Genomic DNA, 23,424 nt, shown 5'->3' with positions numbered 1-23,424 from the left:
GTTCTAAACTCGCTGAACTCAATCACTGCGGCAGCACGGTTGGCCCAACGCATCGCGCACGGACCGCTGGCCCTTCGGGCGCCTGTCGGGAGGGAGGCACCACCCGGCCCCGCAGACGGCATCGGGGCATTTGTCCTCCCCGCCGCCTCGCTTCCGTGCAGGTTCGCGGCGTTAAGGTGAGAACGGCACACGGGGCTCGAGGCGAGTGCGTTACACGGACGTCAGGCGTGGCGGCGTTGGACCGGGATGTGAGCGCGGTGTGAGCTCGTCCCCGTTCCAGCGCCTGACTGCTGGCCGATTGCAGCCGGCGAGCGGCGGTGCGAGGCCGGCCGGGCCCCGCGTCGCTCCGAGCCTCAGCCCCACCGCGGGGCCGGGCCGGGCCGCGCGCCCCTCCCGGGCGGCGGCCGCTGGCGTCACAGCGGGGCCCGGGCGGGGGCCCGCCCCGGCCTGGCGCGCGGGTCACGTGAGCAGCGGCGGCGGCGGCGTCAGCTGATCGCGGCGCGGCGGAGATGGACTTTCTGCTGGGGAACCCCTTCAGCTCCCCCGTGGGGCAGCGCATCGGTGAGCCCCGCGGCCGCGCGCCCCCGCGCCCCTCCCCGCCCGCTCGCTCGCTCGCCCTCCCCCGCGCCCCCGGGGGCGCTCGCCCGCCCGCCGGACACCTTCCTCCGGGAAGCGGCGGCCCCCGCCTTCGCGGCGGGACGGAGAGGGCGTCGACCAGTCAGGGGAGAGCTCCGCTGTGACTGACGGGCGTTGTCGACCAATAGTGGACGCGCAGCCCGAGGCGGCTCTGTCGGCGGCCCCGCCAGCCAATCCGGGCGCCAGGGGGTCTTGAGGTGGCGAGGTGAAGTTTCCTCACTTAAAGGGGCCGCAGACCGGTGGTCCGATCACGCCCCCCCGGCAGAGCCGAGGTCCGTGATTGGCTCGGGGCCATTCCCGCCCGCACCTCTTTGGGGGCTTCGCGGGAGGGGCGGTGTCCTACTGGGGGGCACAGCGGGAGTTGCTGATTGGCTGGGCTCCAGCCGCAGCGGCCTATCACATTCTGGGCGGGAAGAGGCCGCGCTCTCCCTGAGGTGACAGGGCAGCCGCGGGCGGCTGTCACTGAGCGGGAGGCTGCCGGGGTCAGGGGCTTCGGGCGGGCCTGGCCCTGCGGCGTCACGGCTCACCTAGTCAGATCAGCGTTCCCCACCTGAAGTATGAGCACTCAGGGCACCACGGGGGTGGCTGCCCACCCTGAACTTCCCAGCGCAGAGGTCTGGGACAAGCAGGGCCTGGCAGGGCTATGCCCTGGCTCTGTGGAGAGCACCTCCCCTGTGCTACGGGCCTTCTCACGCAGCTGAGTCCCAGCTCTGGCAGTGAAATCAACAGCAGGAGCGTAGTGTCCAGTCTGTGACCTTGCAGGCCCGCGGACATGCAGTCTCTCATAGTCTCTGTGCTCAGGTCAACCAGACAAACAAAGGAGAAGGATGTAGTCTGAGAAAGTGGAGCAAAGAGATGCTACAGTTAGAAAGAACAAGACCATCAAAGCTACACTGCTCTCAAAACAGAGATGCAGTTCTTAAAATACTTAAAGATTTTTTTTCACCCCATTTTGTATTATCTAAGTGCCCTCAGGTTGTGCTTGAAGGTTGATGTTGCCTGTTTAAACTCTCCCGCATGTGCAACGGCCATTTGCAAGTTTATACACTTGCTCAGTCTTGCTTTTTGTCACTTGTGCAGACCTTAGTTCTTTGCTGTGAACAGCTGGTCCCTGATTCAGTAGTTTTTGGTGTGCTTGCATGGGTGAATAGCCTGCTGTGGCTGGGGTGGGAAGGGAGCAAGCAGCTAGCTGCCTTAGGTAATGTTTTTATAAGTGCCGCTTATTTTAGAGGCTGCCCAAAGCAGTGTCCAAATGATGTGGGCAGAGGGCACCGTGATGTGCCACTCTCTAGTGTTAGGCAAGATAGGTGAGACACACAACAGCAAGGTGGGGGAAGGATCACCTGAGAAGGTTTTCTGTAACAAAAACCTCCAGATGATCTTTGACGTCTCCCCAGATGAATGTCACATGTTTCATCGCACTTTCCAGGCGAAGCCGTCTCCTGCTCTTTCCAGAATGAATGCTCTTTGATTCCCTCAATGAGCGCATCAGATAGGTTTCTGTGTTTGGGTAGAGGCAATCTGAAGTTATCTTTAAATGCCACAGATCACTTCTTGCCCTCTGGATCTTCTGATCAGCATAGTAGCCAGATTGTAAGTGGGTTCCCTCTGGGCTTTGCTTTGGTTAGAGAAGGGATTTTCGAGCAACAAACCAACAGCAAAGAAGAGGAAACAAGTATTTCAAGAGTGTTGTCAAACAGGAGTTTAGAGTCCTTAGTACCAGAGGTGTGACAGTAGAGAGATCTTAATGACTAGGGTTGATTTGGGTTATGGGAGTCCACAGCAGTGGAGGAATTGCAGTGTATGAGCAAGGAACTCAGTGTGGAGCACTTGAAAGGGCTGGTGGATGAAAATATGAATGTTTTCTCCTTTTGAACATTGTCTGTCAACATCCTGGGGACATGGATAAATGCTATCTTCCCTGTTTAATTTGAGACGCGAACATGACTTACCCAAACTTGTTCGGTAGGTCTGTGGCAGCTGCATGTTGAACCCATGAGCCTGATCCCCAAACCTGCATAGCGCTGCTGCTTTGGGCTGTCTGCATAAAGCTAATACTGTATCCTTGTAAATTACTTGGGCAAAGCCATATGTGCCTGATACAGCATCTAAAATAACTTTAGATTAAGGCTATGGAATAAAAAAAAATTCTCTGTGGCACACTGCAGCCACGTTCTCAAATTCCTTCATTAATGTTGATCTAGTAAATCCCATTTATTTTGCTGACAAGGAAGCCAATGCTCAGATAATCTCAGTGATCTGTAACAGAATGAGTCAGTTGCAGAGGAGTAGGTTTTCTAGCTTCTTACTCCTAGTCCTGAGATTTAGTCACAAAAGTTGCCTCTGTCCTGTTTTTGGACCGTGATGTCTCTTCCCAAGTAAGATGAATATAGACTTGTTTGTTTGGGCTTTTTCGTATTTGTTTTTGTTGTGTGGGGTTTTTTTTTTTTTAAACACATTACTTCTGACCAGTGAGAAAATTTCCAGAGTGCTGAAGCATTGTAGTTTGGATTCCCCCCATCAAAAGGGAAATCCACTGCACCTCCATCTAGGACCTAAGAGAAACTTCAAAATGGAAAATCTAAGTTCAAGGAGGTGCTCTGAGTGAGAGAATGGAGAGGAAACCACCAATGCTCTCTCCTGACCCTGGAAGTCTGGAATAACTGTAATTATAGCAATACTGAAAGGGACAGAGACTGGTTATTTCAGTGAGTGAGGGCAGGCAAGGGAGAGAAGTAACGGTGTAGCACAGAGACTAAGAGGATTTTTTATGCTTGGGGGTTGGTTTAAGCATGAGAACCAGGAAAAGTTGAGACTGTAAAGAAGGAGCAGGTAAGGGAGGCTCATGGGTGAGGAAGAGGGGCAGATACAACACAATATGCCAGAAAAATCCCCACAGCCATTTGGATCCCACCTTGTGGGTGTCCCTGCACCCTTCTGTGCGTTGGGACCTTGGGATCTGGTGGGCAGCAGTTATCAGCTGTTGTCAGTAACACTCTCCTGTCGGAGCCAGACGGGTCCCTGCAAGGTAGTGCTTCTCAAAAAGGCATTGCCGTGTCTTCTGTGCCCGCTCTGTCTGGAGGAGAAGGGGCAAAGGCAGCAGCCGAAGAGTCGTTTGATCCCCAAGAGTTTGAGCTCATTCACAGGAAAGGAGCAGGAGTTCAGTGAGCCAAATACCCACAGCTTTATGTCAGCACAAGTCTGTGTCCATCACCATCCTTGAATTAGGTTTGGAGCCATATCTCTGTTCTCTCTGGAAAGCGCATTGTCCCCTCCATCTTCACAGGAGCAATACGGCTGAATGGTGGAGTCCTGACTGAGCTGGTGCTGAAGTTTCCTCAAGGGAAGTGAAAGCATGAGGCTTAGCAAGGAGACTTTGTACAGGATGCTGATTTGGGCCAGGGGGGTTTATGAATTGAGGGGAGGCCGGGAGAAAGGACTGTTGCGTTGCTTTCTGCTGGAACCTACGCTGTCTTGTGCAATGAAATGCTGGTGCCCCCAAACACTTGTTGAAATGGGTTGAGAAGGCGCTTGATGGCTTTGCTGAGGAATTTAAAGCCAGCAAGACTGAGCGCTGTAGGGAACGCTGGTTAAGGGCCTGACTTGGAGGAGGGGCACACAGTCTCTGACGAGCTATGGCAGAGCATGTCGTGGGTGAAGGGTTTCTGAACAGCGCCTGGCTGGTTAGGGGTGTTTCAGATCTGTGAAAAGGGGACAGGAGCCTGCACAGTACCTTCTGTCCCTGGCTCCCGTACTTCCCCACTCTATTGACTGTACTGCCGGTGTGCTGCTGCGGGGACGGCTGGGTGGGATCGCCAGCCCCACAGTGGGCTCTCCCCAGCCACGAGGACAGAGACAATAAACTTGAAAAGAAGCAAAGCTGTGAAATTTACTCATGGCACAACGCAGTGTACAGCTCTGATGTGTCAGTTATGCCGAGCTCAGAGTTCTTTCTTATCTGATGATTCCAGATAACTTTTATAACCTAGCTGCAGTCATCAGGAGCACATGAAATGCCAGGCAGGAAAAGAGTCGATGCTGTTGTTCAACCCATACCACAATCCTCAGTGGTTCTGGGTCAATCCGAGCAATTTGTGAGGCAGCATACTGGAATCAGGCAAACCCCAATGCTGACACACCCGGGAAGCTGGACTGGCTGCCAAACAATGTGGCTTTGAAGCGGCCCCATGAAGGGCCTCCTGTACGTTCAACAGCCAGTTAGTTTTGGGCTTGGAGGGAGATGGTGTTCATACGCTTACTGATAACCTCCGCCGGGGGGAATTCTCCGTGGCAGGTCAGGCTCAGCTCGTTAACACGCAGAAGTGGAAGCTGCCTGATAAGCCCCGCCATGCAGAGCGCTGGGCGGGAGCTGTGCTCTGCCTCCCGTGCTCGCTGTCTTTAGGGACTTGTTGCTGTCCCCAGTGATCCCGGGCTCAGATTTCATGAGGGGTAGACAGCTCATGTGCTAATAACGGCTCGTGAAATGGGGCCAGCCACCCTGATCCTTCATGTGACTAATGAATAGACTTTGTTTCCTTCCCTTCTGCAGGCTTTAATAAAAGGGTAAAGTTCAGGATTTCAGAGAAAACTCCAACATACCTTACTAGGCTTGGACAGTGCCTTAGTGCTTGAAGCAAGCAAGGAGAATTAAAAGGGCATTAGCTCCAGCTCTCCCAAGGCCAGCAAGGCCAGGCTTTAATCTGTATTGGGTAAATTCAAGCACTTTGTCCTTGGAAATGGCTCATGGTCACGTTCCTGTTTTCCATATGCCCTAATACTGCTCTTCCAGCTTTGTATTTTTTCAGCCTATGTTGCATTTATGGCAGGTTTGCTGCTTTCCTGTAGCTTTTTGTTGACCAGCATGTGAACGGGGGTGATGGTAGCAGGATGACCACAGCGTTGTGGGGTAACAGTGGGCCAGTATGTGTCACTTCTGAGGAAGCCCCATTTTCCCGCAAGTGGCCAGCCAGGTGAAGGAGCACGCACAGTTTGTTTGCATTCCTGTCTGAAAAGCAAACCTGCTGGCTGACCTTGGCAGGACTGGTTTGGAGTGTTTGGAGGACTGGTGTGTTTGGAGGAAAAGGAGTGGTGGTGGGGAGCAGGTTACAGAGTGCCACCGAACATAGGGAAGCGAGGGAAGGGTGTTTGCAGACTCAGTTCATGTTTGTGTACAGTGAAAATGAGGATGAAGAGACTTGAACAGCAAGGACTTGATGGTTAAAGGCAGGCTTTGTTTCATCCTTGGTTTCTTCTGTAGCTCAGAGCTTCCCAGCAGGCTCAGCCCTGTTCCTGAGTTGTGGGTTTTTTCCTTCCATGTGCAGTGTTTCTCTTTAGGGGTTAGAAGAGTGGATGTGGACCTCCTTTCAGTAGAAAGGAACCCCTGTGTGATTGATTTGTGTGCTTCATTGCCAGGGGCAGCAAACAGTATGGAGAAGCTTCTGGCTAGGCTGGGGTTCAAACCGAGGTGTGTCATGAGCAGGGGATGCCAGAGGAGAGCGCAAGTGAAGGGTGGCTTTGTGACCATGTGTGCCAAATCCATCAGACCAACGTGAGCTGCAATCTGCCTGCCAGCAAGGCTGGCTGTGTGGTGTCCCAGAGCAGGAGGGAGTCTGGAGCTCTGCTACTGTACCAAGTCCTGATCCCAAAGGAGGCCTGATGGAAAACATTTTCCCCCATGTATTACCACAGCTTCACCCATTCATTCGTATATGCCCTGGTGCACCAGACATGCTCCCCTGTAGCCCACTACCCTGGATATATTCTCCACCACATCAATGAGATGCTACCTCCTGTTCCTCACTGAGGAAGCTTAGATCTGCAAGAGACCAGGATTCCTATATAAAATTAATACTCAAAGTGACAAAAGTTCACCTGAATCAAGGGGCCTTCAGAATATTACAGTAGTAGCCAGATCTCCAGAAAGGTGGAAGAGCATCAAGAACGTTCTGCCACTCTCCTTCGCTTGTTTGCCCTCTTCCATCTGGCTGTGGCCACAATGTAATCAGCGTAATCACAGTGCAATCAATACATTCTGCAGTCAACAGAAAAGGTGGTGGCTGGATTGCGATAAGATGTGGATAGGTAACTTCACGCTGTGATGTGTAATCTGTGGGAGGGACACGTGTAAGAGGCTGCATTGCACAGTGCTGTGAATAGCTCTCTGCCTAACGTTAAAAACAGGACATCCCAAACCATAATGGATGTGCTTACCCAGGCAGGAGTTTAAAAATCTTATTTTTCCTGTGTTATGGCCCTATCCCGTTACTGCATGAATGGGCATTTCATTTCACTCCCACAGAGGGATCATTAGCTGCTGGGTCAAAAGCAGAAGGCGGCAGCTCTGCAGAGGAAGGGCCTCTCCAAAGGGATAGAGGACCCACAGCAGTAAGGGCCAGCTCCAGATTTTGCAGAGACAGCAGTTTTGAAAATGCAGGCACTTCTTTAACTACCTTGTTGGGTCTGAGCTCTCCTGAAGAGCACCTGGTAGGTGCTAAACCAGTCTGGCTAGCTTTAATTCTCTTGCCCCAGTGCTAAGTCAGGCATTTTACAGGATGGGAGAGCTGGGAAGGATGGTTCTTGTCCTCTGCTTGCCATCTGCTGTGTCTCTATGTTCCCCCGTGGTCTGGAGAGTGCCTGGGTCCTGCCTCGCTGGCCGTTCTCTTTCCCTCAGCCGCTGGTGGTGTCCCTGAAGGCATCAGTCAGTCGGCGTGGCTAGGACCAAGATATGGCTAATTATAGGGTGGAGACACTCGTGCTCTCAGTAATAGCTGCTTGTTTCCCAAATCTCTGCCTTGAATAACGTGAAGGCTGACTGAGGAATTCCTAATTAAAGGGGACACAATCAAAGCTGAAACAATATTGCTTCAATTTCAGCCTGCAGTCCAGTTCTGTCCATGCTGCCCAAATGCTGGAAGTTCAGAGGAGGGATGTAAATGTTAAACAAGAGAGAACCCTGCTTGGGCTGTTTATGTTTGCTTGTTTGTTTTTGTAGGGCCCATGTAAAAAGAAGGGAGTTGATTCTTTTGTCTCCTTAATTTGGTGCAAACCAAGAGTGATGCCATTGACATTAGATCCTTGTCAGTGTGAGCAGACCAAATGCACAGTTTCTGGCCCTGCAGCAACAAAGCAAATAAGCCCCCTTTTCTCCAGCTGTGAAGCTGAAGTCATACTGAGCCCCCTCCCTTTGTGTGCAGGACACCAGAGATCACACAGCGCTTGTTTGTGTGTTGCTAGCATGGGTGGCGTGGGCACAGTTCAGCAACCACCCGTCCCAGTGCCGGCCAGCCATGTGCTTTGCGGTGGTGACACCTAGCGGGGAGCACTTGGTGGCCTGGACTTTGCAGTCGGATTTGCTTCCTTGTGCGTTGTGGTGGAAGCCAGGGAGAAGGTGGCTGGGCTCTGGGGTGACCTGACAGCTGAAGAGCAGCCCATGAGAGTGCCAGGGCCGCTCTTAGCCTTGCCATGTCTTGGTTTCTGTTTTCCAGAGAGAGCTACCGATGGGTCCCTGCGGAGTGAGGACTGGGCTCTCAACATGGAAATCTGCGACATTATTAACGAGACTGAAGAAGGGTAAGGGAGCTGGCAAGGGTACATATCCAGTGGCAGGTCCCAGCACACTCTGTAACACTACATCCCTAGACTGCAGTGGTAGCATGCACTGGTGGAGGTAATAAACTAGGCTTCCCAACAGTCCCTTAGACGAGACTCTGCTAGGAGACCTAGAGACACAGCAAAGCTGCCAGAGCATCTGTTAGATGCTTCCCCGTAATCGTGAGCACTGGGAGCCATTCAAACAGGCCTTCAGGGTCCCCAGAGAAACCTCGATTCAAGCCAGGCTGCCTCCCATCTCCCAAAGGCATATTTGCAATTCTTCCACTTTGGTTTATTCCTCCTCCATACCCCTCTCTTTCTCTCCTTTTGGAATGTAAAAATCTGCAGGCTGGTGACTGAGGAGAAAGGAAAATCTCAGGCTGCTATTCAGTCCTCTGACTGTGCAAGTCCTGCTGGGGTTCACTTCTCAGGTATTTTCATGTACAGTCACTCAGACATGCGCAAAGTGGGTGGGGGAGCCCTTGTCTCCCTCTCCCTGCGGGGAGATGTTCAGAAATCTGCCAGACTTGTTAATGCTGGACCTGGGGATTTGCCAGTGATTTCAAGGGGGACTGCTCCTCCTCACAGTGGAGATGTCAAGAGCAGCATGTAAAAAACAAGGTGCTACATGGAATAAAAAATGTAGGTTTCACTCCTGCTGTCCTACCCCACAGTGATGCTGACAGAGGATTAGCAAGCCCAGTTTTCAGCTTCACAGTTGTATGAAAACAAAGTCAAACATCTCTACTCACAGATCTGTCACCACTTCTTTTCCATGCTATCCCCACAGTGCAAATATGCGTGTCTGCCCACAGTTCTCAGTCCTGAGCTGTGGCCACTTGGTGTTTCAGTTCTGGGTGCCTGATAACACAGCTGTACCCTCCTGGCATGGCAGGCTCTCCCATTGCCCTGCTAATGCCCATCCATTGCAGCCATGCTGCCACACGGGCCAATACACTCCTGCCCTCCTCATTGCCTCAGTGTCTCCACCCCACTCTTCTCCTCCAGCACTGCTGCTCTTCTAGCCCAGCCTCTCTTCCTGTGCTCTGCCTGTTGGTTCATTTGTGCCCTCTCACAAGACCACAGTGGGCTGAGAGCACCGCGCTTCTCCCATCTGAGAATGGTTAAGGAGACCCTGCTACGCTGCTGCTCTCTTGCCCACCTGCAGTATAGGCAAGATTTTGCCACTGCATCTCCCCTGCTACTTTTTAGCCTCCTTTCCTCCAGGAAAATGTCGTTAAACAGCTTCTCTCTGAGCAACCCAGGGATTGCTGCAGCTCACTCTCTCCTTCCTGTTTCTAACCCATGCCAAGCTTTTTTGTGATCTCCTCCTCTTCAGTCTCTCTGCCATGGGATTTTGCTCTACCCCCAAGTAGTGCATTTCTAGCATTGCTTTTACTCTGCTCTCTGTTGTGTCCTGTACACCTTGAGTTGTTGCAGACATCAGCACAGAGGCCTCCAATTACAGTAACAGCACTCATTAGCAGGACCCAGCTCCTCTTGCAGAACCACAGGCAGAAGCCACTTTACCAGTCATTGCTTCAAGCTGCCCTGAAAACATGGTGGGGAAGGTCACCTGCTGAGTATGAGGCATGCAGAGCCAGCGGCTGTTTTGCTTTGCCTCTCTGTAGGTGGGTCTCAACCTTCTGATGATCTTTCTTCATCTGATTTCTCCTGCAGGCCCAAAGATGCCTTCCGAGCCATTAAGAAGAGAATTGTAGGGAATAAGAACTTCCATGAAGTTATGCTGGCTTTGACGGTGAGTGGTCAGGGCTCTTTCTCAGCTCTGTGATATCCTGCTGTAAAGCTGAGTCCCTGGCTGAAAAGACATGGGTACCTAAAGCCAACACGGCGAACACACGTAGGCAGAGAAGGCTATAGCTAATGCTTCATTGCCTTTGAAGGTCCTGGAGACATGCGTCAAAAACTGCGGCCATCGCTTCCATGTCCTTGTGTCCAGCCAGGACTTTGTGGAAGGTGTCCTGGTGAGAACAATCCTGCCGAAGAACAATCCACCTGCCATAGTGCATGACAAGGTGCTGACCCTCATCCAGGTGAGCCAAGAAGCGTGAGCATCTGCGCCAGTTCAGACAGTGTTTGTCTTTAGGTGTTTGTACAGAAGACGACTGTAAATGATTATGGGCTGTACTGTCTCCTTCTCCCCAGTCCTGGGCGGACGCCTTCCGCAGCTCACCGGACTTGACTGGTGTCGTTGCTGTCTATGAAGACCTGAGACGGAAGGGCCTGGAGTTCCCCATGACTGATCTGGACATGCTGTCACCCATCCACACACCACAGAGGGTACGGGAGCATTGCTAAAGAGAAGGGTGTTGGGCAGCTGCCATTCTGGAGCTATGAGGGGACTTCAGGAACTCTGGCTTGCATTTAGAGGGCTTTTGGGGAGTGAGAAGCTCCAGGACAGCCTCTTTGCTGAAAGAGCTATTGAAAGCAGATGGGGAGTTGCCATCCACATTCCTCTCCTAATTGCACTGCCCTTTCAGCTGTGAGTGTCTAACATCTCCTTCTCTCTGTCACTTTTCCCACCTCTGTCTGTAGACTGTGTATAGCTCTGACTCCCAGTCCGGACAGAACTCACCTGCGGTCAACTCCCCTCAGCAGATAGAATCCATCCTCCACCCTGTCACCCTGCCCACCAGGAGAGGCACATCCAGCGATGCGCCCATCACACCCACACCAGAGCAGGTGAGTTGGACATGAGCCCCATGGTGCTGCTGACTCTCCCTGTGTTTGGGGGCTGTTTCATAAACACTGTTCTGGGACTGCTGTCCTCGTCCTTCCTCAGCCTCTGTCCTCAAGGAGCTGTTCCATCAAAGCATAGTCCCTCAAGAGCTCCCCAGAGCTCCATTGTGGTCACAGTGATGAGCTGGGATACCACAAACATGGAGTGGTTATGTTTTCCTAAGGCAGGGCTGCTTGCAGGTAGAGGAAGATCTCTTGGTTATAGGGAAGCGGGGAACTGAGACACAGAGGTTTTGAGCAAGGTCTTTGTAGCGCAGTACAGCAAAAGCTTGCACAGTAGATGCATCCTTATCATCTTTGTTTATCTTGCCTCACTGCTGACTTTATATGAATCAACCCTGTCTGGCTATGTGGTTTCCAAAGGCCAGGGCTTTCTCTCTTGTTTCCCCATCCTTTTTTCTCCTTCCTCACCCTGACTTCATATGACACCATGTTCAGCACCAAACATCCAGCTGTTGGTAGGTTGCATCCCCTTGCAGAAAAGAGGCTAGAAACTGTTCTCAGGAGGCTCATTAGCAGCTTATGAAACCAGAGGGATAAAGCTTCAACTGTACGTTTAGCCTAAGCTTGCCTTTTGAATGGGAATTCACTTTTTTCCCCTCTTATACTGCTTTGGAAATGAAACGATTTGAGTGGCTGCCACACAGGAGCTGCTAGCTAGGGAGAGATTTGAATCATAACAGCAGCCTGTGCTGGCTATTGAAAATCAAGGCTAGGCTAGTGGCCAAAGATCCCAGGTGAGGGCCTGGCATCTGTTACCAGCAAATGAACTTCATGGTAAGTAACGGAGCTTCCTTCTGCTGGAAGCTCCCAAGAGCCGAACTGAGCAGTGACAAACGAGCTCCTCAGTGGTTGTTCCCTTCAGCTCTGTGAATGTGCACACACATGTGGTGCACTGCAGTTCAGAGCTACCTCAGCTGTCTCCCCAGTCTTCCCAGGCCGAGCAGTCACTTCCCCTCCCTTTTGCAGATTGGGAAGCTGCGCAGTGAGCTGGAAGTGGTGAATGGGAACATGAAGGTCATGTCGGAGATGTTGACAGAGCTGGTGCCGTCCCAGGCTGAGCCCTCTGACCTGGAGCTGCTGCAAGTAAGGAACACTGGCGGGGTAGAGGGCTGGCACACGCAGCTTGATTTAGCAATGACCTGATGGACTGAAACATTATGCATGCCAGGCATGGGGAACAATTGCACTGGACAGTTTACTGTGGGGCTTATCAGGGAGTGATGGGGTAAGGGAGACACAGGGAAGGTGGAGTTTCAACAGCCAAGGGAAGTTGCACTATTGAGGCTGGAATCATCCCACACGGGGACTTGTGGTCCCTGAGGGCCTTTCTTTCTGGATGATGTGTTACACAAGAGGCATACAATTATTGTCTGTAAAGCTCAGACTCAGTTTACCTCTCACACCAACATCTGTTGCCCATCAACCCTTGCTGATAGACCTCAGTAGCCTCTGGGGTCTGTCTGTGCCTGTCAGACTTCCAGATCTATGAGTGCTCAGTCATAGCCTGATCTTTGTGGTAACTTCCCCTTGCTGTGAGCAGGAGCTGAATCGGACATGCAGAGCCATGCAGCAGCGTGTGCTGGAGCTGATTCCCCGTGTCCTCCATGAGCAACTCACCGAGGAGCTACTCCTCATCAATGACAATCTCAACAATGTGTTTCTGCGCCATGAAAGGTACCTCTCTACTCCCTTCTCTGCCCTGCTCTTCCACAAGAGTTTACTGCTCCCTGAAGGCCTTCTACGCCACCCTTTTGATCTGCCCATGATTATAATGCTCAAGATTTATCAGCCTGTATCATCCATCTTTGAGAACAAAGACAGTTCTCAGCTTTTGCTGATTTATTCCTGTCCCTTCAAAGCTGCTATGTAAGTTACTGATGGAATATAAAGAATATAAACCCAGAAGAAGGAGGAAACTGGATGGAAAGAGCTGGTTTTCTAGCTGTAAGGCAGACAGGGATAGAAAGGACTTGCCCACATGGGGTCAGCACCCCTTTTTTTATTTCCATTTCATCAAACCCATCTCTTAAGCTAGGATGAAGTCTGGAGAATTTAGTCCCTGTGTCTGTATGGAGAGCTGGGTTTGAACCATTTTGGTTAGAAGTAGCTCTGGAGGATCACAAGAAGCTTCCTCACATCACCTCTCAGGAGACATCAACTCTGTGGGCCTTGTTGTGGTGTCTTTGGTCTTGAGGAGGAATTGGGCCCTGAGCCATGGTCCTCCTTTCCTAGTATGTAGGAAAGGGCAGACTGTGCCAAGCCTGATAAAAAATCTCTTGGGCTGTGGGTGAATAAGCACATACTACTGAAATTCATCCTGTCATCATTCTTGCAGGTTTGAGCGTCTTCGAACAGGACAGCCTGTTAAGGTAACTTGGAGCAACTACCCCTCTGTGCAGCTTGGTTTGCATCCTGCAGGCCCTGATGCGTCCTGCTGAGTTGGAGAAAGGTTCAGCCAGCCCCACTTACAAGCTGTAGGCTTTGCTCTCCTAACCCAGCTGCACCAGGCCACACTGGTCTGCAGGACACTTCAGTTACCACTACTAGCCTCTCCCTCCCTGCCAGTGGGAGCCTTCCTCTCGCCCAAAGAGCAGGAGCAGACCAGCAGCAGTTGTGGTTTTCCGGTATTGAACATTGAGAGGACCAATTCCCATATGAGCCTCCCTTTGTCCTCTGAGCACTGCCCTGTCCTCTGAACCAGCACCTACCATACTTACTGACATCCAGCAGAGCTGCAAGGCTGGCTGCCAAGGTGTATTCTGCCCTGGGACACTATTCCCAGCCAGTTCTCTGATCATTATCCCCCTTCTCACAGGAAGAGGCTTCACAACTGATATCTTTCAATGGGTACAGAAGGGCTTCCCTTTCCAGTGTTAATGAGCTAGGACTGAAGGGTCAGGGTGTCTGGGCTTCTGAAACTCTCCACCATCTTCCTTTTTTTTCTCCAAAGGCACCAAATGAGGCAGAGAACAGCTTGATTGACCTGGGACCTAGTACTCCTTCTGCAGTGAGACAACCTGAAGTCACCAACAACCTTTCCTCTCAGCTGGCTGGAATGAGTATGTTGCCATGCAGTTTTCCCCTCAGTCCTCCTCCTGTGTTGCCCTGGGAATCCTTTCATGCCTTTGAATCACCTCCCAGAATTATTTAGTCACATTCATAAAGTAACCTAGAGAAACAGGGTATATTGTCAACTAATAAACTCATGAAGAAACCTGTATATGCCCCAAGGCACACAAGCATACATCTCAGCATCCACACCTCACATTGTGCAGGAGGTGGACATGACTTAAGAAGGACCTCAGCATTAGGCTGTGGCTAAGGACTGGACCTTCCAGCAGGGCAGGGGAGAAAGTTGCTCCCTCTCCAATGCCTAGTAGCAGCGCAGTTGCCTCTCTTGCTGTGGTGTCAGGCAGACCACTGAGGCCTGGGAGAAGAAAAGCAGCTGAACTGTGCTGCAAAGGCAGCCGTGAGCATCTTGGGCTAAGGACCCAGGATTTGACAGGTTGTCTACTCAAAAAGCCTTAGAGGTCCTGAGGAGTCTTCAGGACTTACCAACAGCCTGCATAGCACTGCCTGAAGCTGTCACTGGCTGTGAGCACATTCAGTACAGCTTGGGTGCAGCTACAGAAAATTGGCAAGACTATTTTTACAGACAAGCCAGCGGAGATATTTTTCAAGTCAGGGTTTTTCAGATGATGCCTGAGTCATGAAAATCCACTCATCTGTCTCAGAGGTGCTTGCCCAGAAGCACAGGTTATCCTCTTCCACAGGTTATGGAGCAATTCCCTCTGAGTTGTCTTAAATGGTCAGGAACATCTAGCCTTCAGCATCAGTGCAGTGAATTGCTGCTGCCTGAGACTGAGCTAAAAATATCTGCTGAGCAGGTGAAGAAACTGCTTCTGTTTCTTCACCCATGATGCTGCACACAGATGTAGACTGTGCTGCAGCTGAGGGGCAGGATAGGTGGTCCTAGAGCAGTTTAGCCTGTTCTGATGCTAGCTTTCCACCTAGCACCTCCAAGCCCGTGACCCTCTGTTTACTGCTCTGTGCTGCCTGCTCACCCTGCTCTCTCTCCCACAGACCTGGGCTCGAGCAGCGTGAGTGCGGGGCTGCACTCCCTCGACACCTCTGGCAAGCTGGAAGAAGAGTTTGACATGTTTGCCCTGACCCGCGGCAGCTCGCTGGCTGAGCAGCGCAGAGAGTGAGTGTAGCAGCCCACTCTGTCCTGTCCTGCCTTCTTGCAAGGGGGGAGGGCTCAGGGCAACTGGGGCTGTGACCCCAACCAGCAGCAGTTCCTGGGAAACAGTAGGATGCAATAGAAATGCACTCTTCTGATGCACAGTGTTTGTAGGATAACCTCTGTGTTCCCAGTCCTTCCTGCTGCTGTCATCTCCCCTTCACAGTGTCCTCCTGGGCATGGGGAGAAGGAAGTGGTCTCTGCGTGTGGGGACTGCAGTGCTGCATGGGCTGGGGAGATGCCGTGTCTGGAGATGAAAGTGTGGAGTGGGACTGGCTGAGTTTTCTTGTCTGTCTCTGAACTCGTGCCGTGACTGGGGTGATGTTGAATTTGGGAATTGCTGAATATCGATGCAGCCTAATGGACAGAGTATTGATCTGGAGTGCAGGAATTATGCAGTCAGTTGTGCCTTGCAAGGCAGGGCACTGCTCTGTGCCTCAGCTTCCCTGATGGTAAGTGGGACTGATGTTTCTTCCTCCATAGTGTGTTTGAGACCTCTTGGTGTATAGCACTTATAGTTGGGTCTCTGTCAGACTCATCCACTGCTCTCCATCAGTTACCAAGCAGTAGAGCTCACAGGCACATTTCTGCCTCCAGCCCTCAAAGACCTGTGCTCCTGATCTCCATCCACTGGAATGCCTTGTTCTGCAGCTGGGCAGTAGCAAGTTAAGATCTCTTAAGGATGTCTCCTTTCATTCCTCTGCCTCAGACTGGTTCTGGTAAAAGTGGTGGGGAAACCCATGGCCTACACACAACTTCATGTGTTTTGGCCATGGGTTTCCCCACCACTTTTACTGTGGAGTGTGCTGTCTGAGGGCAGAGGCAGTCCAGGACAAAACCAGTGGTGCCCGACAGCACCCAATCTGGGGCTGAAATCCGAGCCACTGGTATGTGCTCAGTGTTGGAGGCTGGGGGAGATCTGGGCAGGGGTGGAGTCATATCCTCTCCGCTGTGGTGCAATCCTTAACAGACAGAAGCTTGTGATCTCTCTACAAGTAACGAGATATTCTATTTATTCCTCACTGCCCTCCATCTGCCTGCACTTGCACTCCTGCCAGGTAGCCTCTACTCTCACTGGCTCAGGCTTCACATTTCACTCACCAGCCTCTGCTCTCAGCGTCTCCCTCCATCTGAACAGACCCATTGCCCTGCTGCTCCCAGACAGGACGTGCTGGCAGGAGACACAGGCAGGGCCGCTGGGTTTTGTTCCTGAACCCCCTATGCTTCATGTGCGTCTCGGCGAAGCAGTGCTTGAAACATCTCAAGCCTTTCCTGCCATTCTTCCTCATCAGTGGCATGATAGCAGCATTGTACTTCATCCTTGATGCCATTGTCCACAGCGGCCCCTTCACTGATGAGCACTTCTTCGAGAAGTTTGAGCGCCGGTGGCCCAAGCCCCTGGCCCCCAACAAAAACAGCTCCACTTGATGGTCTGCTGGATCTGCGAAAAAGGGCCTGGGAGCAGCTGGAGAGGAGACTTGCGGAGAGGTTCTGGGAGAGGCTTCATTCTCCCAGCATGGACGGACTGTTTTCCCCACTCTGCATGGATCAAATGGTGACGTGTGGTATTAGCATGTGTGGTAGCAGCCTAGAGGAGACACAGAAATGGGATAAGGGAGATTATGGGTGAGACGTGTCTGTGTGTGGGAAGAGGTTGCTGTAATGGTGCATTTGGAGACCTTGAAGCAACACTAGGCTCTTCTGATCATCCAATCTCACCTCCTATGTAGCATAGACCAGTGAGTCTCTGCCACCATCAGTTCTTGAGTGGTATCAGTTAAAGAGATGGTTTTGAGCTGTGTTTGTGTCTGTGAAGGTAGGTGAGTATATAGGAGCTTGTTGCTCGAATCCTTTCTAAAGTAGCTGTAATCTTCTGGTCAGCCTGCGTTAGTTATCTCTCTTCTGTAGTCAACCCCAGAGACGAGTGTCATGGTTGATGCATCTAGGTCTGTAAGTCTGTGTTTTAGTCTGCTGGATGGTTGTTTTCCTATGATGCCTTGTCATCCTCCTGTCATGTGCCAGGGCTGTCCTGTGGTATCCCACAGTGATGTTGCACTGAGTAGATTAGTCTGTTGTGTGGTGGGCTACACTTTTAGTATGGGGTTTTGCACCTTTCTAGAAGCTCTTGGGAGCAGAATGATGAGAGATTAAAAGTTGTGCAGTCAGAAGCACTGAATATGTTTAGGGGTTCCTGCTCTTCGCTCTCAGGCATCTCATCAGCCTGTATGTTATCTAACTTCATGCTTTCAGGGTAAAGTACGAAGATCCCCAAGCCTCCAAAGGACTCGCTGGTGCCCTGGATGCCCGGCAGCAGAACACAGGAACGGTAAGTGGCCACAGAGCTTTTAGTGCGTCACCAGGAATGAGAGTATCCTCCTTCCTCACTAATGCAATAAATGGGCTGTCTGTTTGGAAAAAATCAAGTGTTTAACATGACTGATGATAACTCCCAGTCTCCACCAACCTGCATTTCCTACCTGGGCTATATACCTCATTCTTTAAACCCCAAAGGTGGGGAGTTATGGAAGGCCTGGGGTTGACTCAGTAACAGGATGGCCTCTTTATATCTGCAGGGAAATTTCTACCTGGAAATGTATGTTTTATTCCTCTTCAGCAGGTTTCCAAGTCCAGTTGCCTTCTCTCTGCAATCAGAGAAGTAGGCCACCAGTACTAGTGTGTTCTTTCCCCCACCCTAAACCCACTGCCTCCCCTCTCCCCTCACCCTCCACGATAGCAGCTTTCAGTGCAGACTCTCTCTCGACCAGGGGGAGTCTGGTACCTCTAGTGATGGAGCCCAACTGACTAAGTGGATGATGCGGCAAGGAATGGTGAGATGGTGGAGTGCCAGCAGGGAGGAAGGAGGCTGGGGCTGCTGAACTAGAGGTGGCGCTGGCACAGCACGTGAAGATGCACAGGAGACATGAGCAGAGACTGCAAACTGAAATGGAGCAACCCTGGTCTGGGCCAGTAGTGGAGACCAGGGTTGGGAAGGAAGCAGGAAGTGTGTCAGTCCTTCCTCAAGTAAACATGTCTGCAGGAAAAAATCCTAGGAGCTCTGAGGCCAAAAGAGCATGTGCCACTCTTTGAGCTAGAGGATGGCCTGTTTTGGGGTGGGTGTCTGGGGCAGAGGCACTAGACAGTGGCACCATGAGGAAGGCTGCTGCTATTCATTCCCACTGCAGCCTCTCCTGCTCAGCATGAGCTGCCCCACTGAGGAAAACACATTCCGGCTTTTACCCTGTTCAAGGCCTCCTCCTCTAGCTAAAGTGCTTGAGCCTTCAGGCTGTTGAATTTGGTCTTTTGGCAGCAGGAATTCCTGCAATTACATCTCCTCAGGCACACTGAGGTTTTGACACACTCCCAGGTCTGAAGCTCATTAACCTGTCTTCCTGAAATGGGCACTGCCCAGACTGATGTCTGCTCTAGGAAGTTTCCTCACATGCTATCCAGTTGGCTTGAATGCACTTCTACCCCAAAGAGTTCCTCTCTGGGAAGACAAAGCCAGTTCTCTTTGAAACTTCCCTAATCTCACACATCCTCTTCCATCCCCGTTCATCCATCTGCCAGCTGTGGTAACTATCTGCATTTGCTCCCTGGTTTGGGGAAATCTGCCTGTCCTTGGTAAGAGGGCATTGCTCTTTTTCTTGGTCTTGCTGTTTTCCTGAGAGCAAGGGAGCTATACCTATTAGGAGACTAATAAATAAGTTCCCAGAAGTCCCTCTCGTGCTTGTGCTTGTGGAGCCTCTAGCAAGGGCTGCTCCTTGCTCAGCTTTGTTCAGGAGCTTGTGACTGGAGAAAAGGATCTGGGGTTTTGAATTGGACTTGGTTTCCTTCAAGGTTATCTCTGTCCACTAGACAGAGTGTCTCTGGTGCTTAAATTGGCCAGGAACATGAAGTCTTCTAAGCTAGCCTAGTCACTACTGGAATTTTAGAGGACTTTCTCTTTGATGGGTCTGTTTCTGTAGTTTGGTGTGATGTCAGATCCTGCTGTGCTCCGTGATCCTACCAGGGAATCACTTCTTGGCAGGTGTCTTTCCCCCCTAATGTGGTGCCAAACTTGGCACGTCTGGTATCTTCAGCATCACAGACTTTGACATCAGACTGTCACTGGTTTGTAGAAGGGAGGAGATGTGGAGAAAAGCACATCTCTTGTTCTCTGGCTGCCTAACACAAGCAGCCAACTTCCACCTAGTGAGTCCTCACCAAAATGGAAAGACTGGTCCAGTCCTAATACCCCAAAGCCAACCACCAAACCCCAGATGCTTTTAATGGCACGTATCCTGGAAAGTATGTGTGTCTGGGTGTGGATGAGGCAAAAGAAGCAGGTGAGCAGTGGCATTGGTAGCTGGGAGAGCTTTGCAGTGGCATTGGCTGGATTTGAAAGGGCCTGAGCTGACTGAACAGTGGAGCAAGAGGGTTAGCTTTTGGGCTGGGCTTTCTTTTTGCAGAGTGGGTTTCCTGGAACATCCTCTCTTTTTTTTGGCCTCATCGCTCTCTTTCCTTCTGTCCCAGGTGCCGGTTCCCCAAGCCAATTTCATGGAAGACATAGAAAAGTGGCTCTCCACTGATGTGGTAAGTGAGGGGCTGCTTTCCTGGAGCCAGCAGTCCTGCCAGAGTTGTCTGCAGGGCTGGATTTTAGGCAGTGTACAGTAGTACTGGCACTGCTGAATGTGTGACACAGGCTGCTCAGAGGGAGCAGGGGGGGAAAAGCCAAGTACACAGGGTTTGGGATACCACACCAGTATGATTAGCCTCCGGGAGGCATAGCTAATGAGCTGAGACTCAGGGCTACTCTAACATGTCTGTACTGCGGAAGTGGGGGGAGCACTATCCTGTCTCCCTCCATGCAGACAAAGAATCACATCAGTGGAGGTGCCTTTGACTACCTTGCTTCTAACCATGCCCTTCTCCTCCTTCCCTAGGGAGAGTCAGAGGATGCAAAAGGTGTCACCAGTGAAGGTAAGACTTGGCAGCCAACCCCTTTCTCCAGCTGTCCTGGCAGCACCTTGGCTCTTCCACAAACCTCCCTCCTTGCTAATGCTCTGCTCTTCTCTTGCCCCAGAGTTTGACAAGTTTCTGGAAGAGCGAGCAAAAGTTGCAGACCGGCTACCCACTTTGTCCAGCTCCTCAGCAGGGACATCTGTCTCCCCTCCTGCTGCCAGCCATCATCGGAAGCAAGCAAAGGAAGATGATGCTATGTTTGCCTTGTGAATGCTATGGACTGGTGTGCTGTGGAGCAAGAGGCTGTGTGTGCTGTTTTGCTTGCCTCCGACCAGGGGCCAGCAGGGGAAGGACTCTGTCCCCTTCCTCCACTCTCTTCCTGTTTTCCCTTTGAGTTGTTTTTATTTTTAAGCTGCTTTCAGATTTCAGATAATCTTTGTTGTGTTTAGGGATGTCACACAATAGACTTGTGAAGGGGGTTTTCAAAGCTGCTAGAGAATGTGGGAGTTCAGTGGGCTTTTTTTTTTTTTTTGGTACAGTGCAGGCAAAGTAGAACAAGCTCCTCATCCTCCTCTCCAGTGAGGTAGTCAGAGATCTTGCCCAAGAAACAGGAGAGGCTGCAGTCTGCTGCTGAAATCATTCCTGCCTGCCTCTTTCCTTGCCCCATCCCTAGAATGGATCTCCATCCCTCTGCCTGCCACTGTTAGACTGGAAAGCATAAGGATGCAAAGCATTACAGGTGGCAGGGGAGGAACACTAATGGTAGGGGGGCCCTGTTGCTTTAGTCTCTCTTGCACAAGTGCTTATGGTATGCAACACCTTCCCAGTCACAACCCCTTCTCTTCCTCTTCCTTTCCTCCCTTGCTCCATCAGTTTATCCAGAATCCTACCCACAGCCCGAATGTTTCCATTGCATGACAGCCTGTTACCAAAGCCCTTGGCTGCACACAGGGCTTGAGCTGCGAACGGTACCCCAGGCTGAAGGGGCTGTCTGCTATGGGGTAGGATGTGCCTTCAGCAAACTCTTTGCAGTTAATTTAATTCTCCCATTATTATACTTTTTTCCCCTCTTTCCCCGATGCGATCCCACCTCCCTCTCTCATTTCCACTGATGCCTTCCACCACATTGTGCCGTGGTGCAGGGAGTCTATCTGAGCCTCTCATCAGGCCAACGCTATAGACAACCTTGGGGTAGCTGTGCGTGCGGCGGGCAAAGAGCTGTGTTCCCTGAAGCAGGAGGCCCTTACATAGGCACTGCTATACCAGCGAGAACATGCTGTTGCTGGGGTAGCTTCTTCAGCTGGTGAGCACAGAGGTGAAGCGAGACATCAGTCATCTCACGCCAGCAAAGCAGCCCTGCAGCAGCCAGGAGCTCCTTTGCACACGGGGAGAAAAACCCTTCTGAGCAAACCGCACAAGCTGCCCAATTGCAAAAGGCAGCCAGGGAGGAGGGTGTCAAGCCCGGGGCTCCTGCTCGTGGGATTTCTTGTTGAGTGTGGGAGAACTGCCCTTTTTTATTGCACATTAAAGGAGCAAAGTCTTGAGCCTCCCTCAAAGATAGGTGTGTGCTGTCAGTGCTGGTGTGGTGAGGGGAGGACGCTGTGGGGGAAAAGAGGGGTGCAGCCATGCAGCCACATTTGCTCTCCGCAAAAAGGCAAGGGCACTGTGGTGCCGAGATGAGGCACGGCATAGGGGCTGAGGGTGCTGCAAACCAAGGCAGGTGCTTGCTGCTTAAAAAGTCTCCTGGGGAGGTGACTACAGCCCATCTCAAAATAGCAAGAGGGTGAGCTACCTCCTCTCCTTTCCTTCTCTGCCTTGTGACCAGATCCTAATACCCACCTCGCAGCCCATAAATCACTTAAAGACATGCAAGAAATACAGTTGCTATGAAAGGGCTCTCTGGTATCCATAGGGCATCCTCAGTTGTCCCCGTGCCATCCTGTGGTGTCCAGCTGAGTGGGAGCTGGGGGAAGGATTCTTAAAAGGAGGTTGAACAGGTCAAAAGTGTCATCTGAGCCCCAGACTTGTAGGAAGGAGTGAAATTAGCTGAAGTTGTCCAAACCTCAGCACCTCCCTCTCCCTGCGCCTGCACTGCAGTCTCAGCTGTACCAAGCTCAGGCAGAGGCTTGAGGATAAGAGCTGTGAGCAAAGTTGGTCTGTAGCTAGTGGTAGCGGGGCTGGAAAAAGCAGGGTGTTGGGTTTCCTCCTCTGTAAGCACTTGTGGGATGGGAGGAGGCTTTGTTTCTTCTTCAGCTTTCCAAGATGGACAGCACATACCATCCTTGGACAGTCTGTCCCTTGGAAAAATGGATCGCCATTTCCAATTTCATTGCATTCCCAATGCCTCTGGGAGGAACGGGGGGAGATCCCCCTTCCTTTCTGAACCAGTTTGTATTATATATTTAATATAACCCTCTTTGAGCAGCAGTCCTCAAACCAGGGTGTGCATGCTATCGTTTGGAGGTGGTGGGGAGGGGAAAGCCCAGCCTAATGGGCCTAAAAGACACCCGTCCTGCCCCATCTTGCTGATGAGTCCATGAGTGGCTCTGCTGGAGGTTGCCTGAAGCTAAAGGGTCATGGCTTCACCTCTGAGTTACTCCCCCTCCCACAGCCAGTTCTCCAGCACGACTTCACTGTGCCGCAGGACCCTATGCTCCTCACCTAAGAAAGGCTTAGATCAAATGAAGTGTGCAAAGCACTTTCTCTCTGAAGAGCGCAGCCTAAGAGCCATGGGTTTCTGCCTTATCAACTGCATGAGGGTTTCACGCGGGAAACACGAGTAAATGCTGGGGAGTGGCACAGCTGCCGACCCAGCACAAGGCCATTTTTACCATACTCACAGCTTCCTGAAATATCCTTCTTTCTTTATTTTTTTTTTAATCTCCAAAGCATCCTTGTTCCAGCAGATGCTGGAAGTGAAACCTGGGTGGAGAAGCTGAATTTGCCCACGCATTGCTGGCTCTGGCCTCTGCTGTCACCCCTGCAGCAAGCCCAGAGCCGAACTCGGCTCCCTGGAGAGCAGCCTCCCCCCCTTCCCAGCCAGAGCATGCAGAGCTTGCACCAAAGGCTCTGTGCTATGAGTGTGGCCCGCAGGAGGACACTCGAAGTCAAGAGACCATGAGGTTCCATGAGCTACAGGCCAGTGCAGCATCTCCCCAGTGCCGCAGACCTGCAAGGGCAGGTCCCTCCTGCGAGACAGGGCTCTGAGCTGAGATGTGAGGGTCTGAAAGCCCCTGCAGCTTCCCTCCTGCGAG

At 51.7% G+C, this 23,424-nt stretch overlaps 1 protein-coding gene across 2 annotated transcripts; it reads left to right on the top strand.

Annotated features, from left to right (window-relative positions):
* Positions 1-3: 3 nt before the first annotated feature.
* Positions 4-23,218, top strand: TOM1 (target of myb1 membrane trafficking protein). Of its 2 annotated transcripts, XM_072870258.1 has the most exons (15): positions 5-561; positions 8,121-8,205; positions 9,907-9,985; positions 10,131-10,280; positions 10,393-10,527; positions 10,783-10,929; positions 11,956-12,072; positions 12,530-12,663; positions 13,325-13,358; positions 13,940-14,048; positions 15,073-15,193; positions 17,480-17,555; positions 19,742-19,801; positions 20,152-20,188; positions 20,292-23,218. In XM_072870258.1, the coding sequence occupies exons 1-15, from the start codon at positions 510-512 to the stop codon at positions 20,438-20,440; spliced, it is 1,485 nt and encodes a 494-aa protein (XP_072726359.1). In that variant the 5' UTR covers positions 5-509; the 3' UTR covers positions 20,441-23,218. The 2 variants fall into 2 exon arrangements, 1 of the variants encoding a protein (XP_072726359.1); XR_012043799.1 differs by lacking the exon at positions 17,480-17,555 and having other exon boundaries at positions 4-561; positions 20,292-20,393.
* The last annotated feature ends 206 nt before the right edge of the window (positions 23,219-23,424 follow it).

This window comes from Ciconia boyciana, chromosome 1 (genome assembly GCF_034638445.1).
Source record: "Ciconia boyciana chromosome 1, ASM3463844v1, whole genome shotgun sequence".
NCBI lineage: Eukaryota > Metazoa > Chordata > Aves > Ciconiiformes > Ciconiidae > Ciconia > Ciconia boyciana.
Note: the sequence above shows the minus strand (reverse complement) of the source record. Positions and strands in the feature narration are given on the sequence as shown.

Coding starts and splice junctions, on each gene's coding strand:
- TOM1 (XM_072870258.1), top strand. CDS start 510: ATGGACTTTCTGCTGGGGAACCCCTTCAGCTCCCCCGTGGGGCAGCGC. Junction 8,206..9,906: donor ATTAACGAGACTGAAGAAGG/GTAAGGGAGCTG, acceptor TTTCTCCTGCAG/GCCCAAAGATGCCTTCCGAG. Junction 20,189..20,291: donor AAAAGGTGTCACCAGTGAAG/GTAAGACTTGGC, acceptor CTCTTGCCCCAG/AGTTTGACAAGTTTCTGGAA.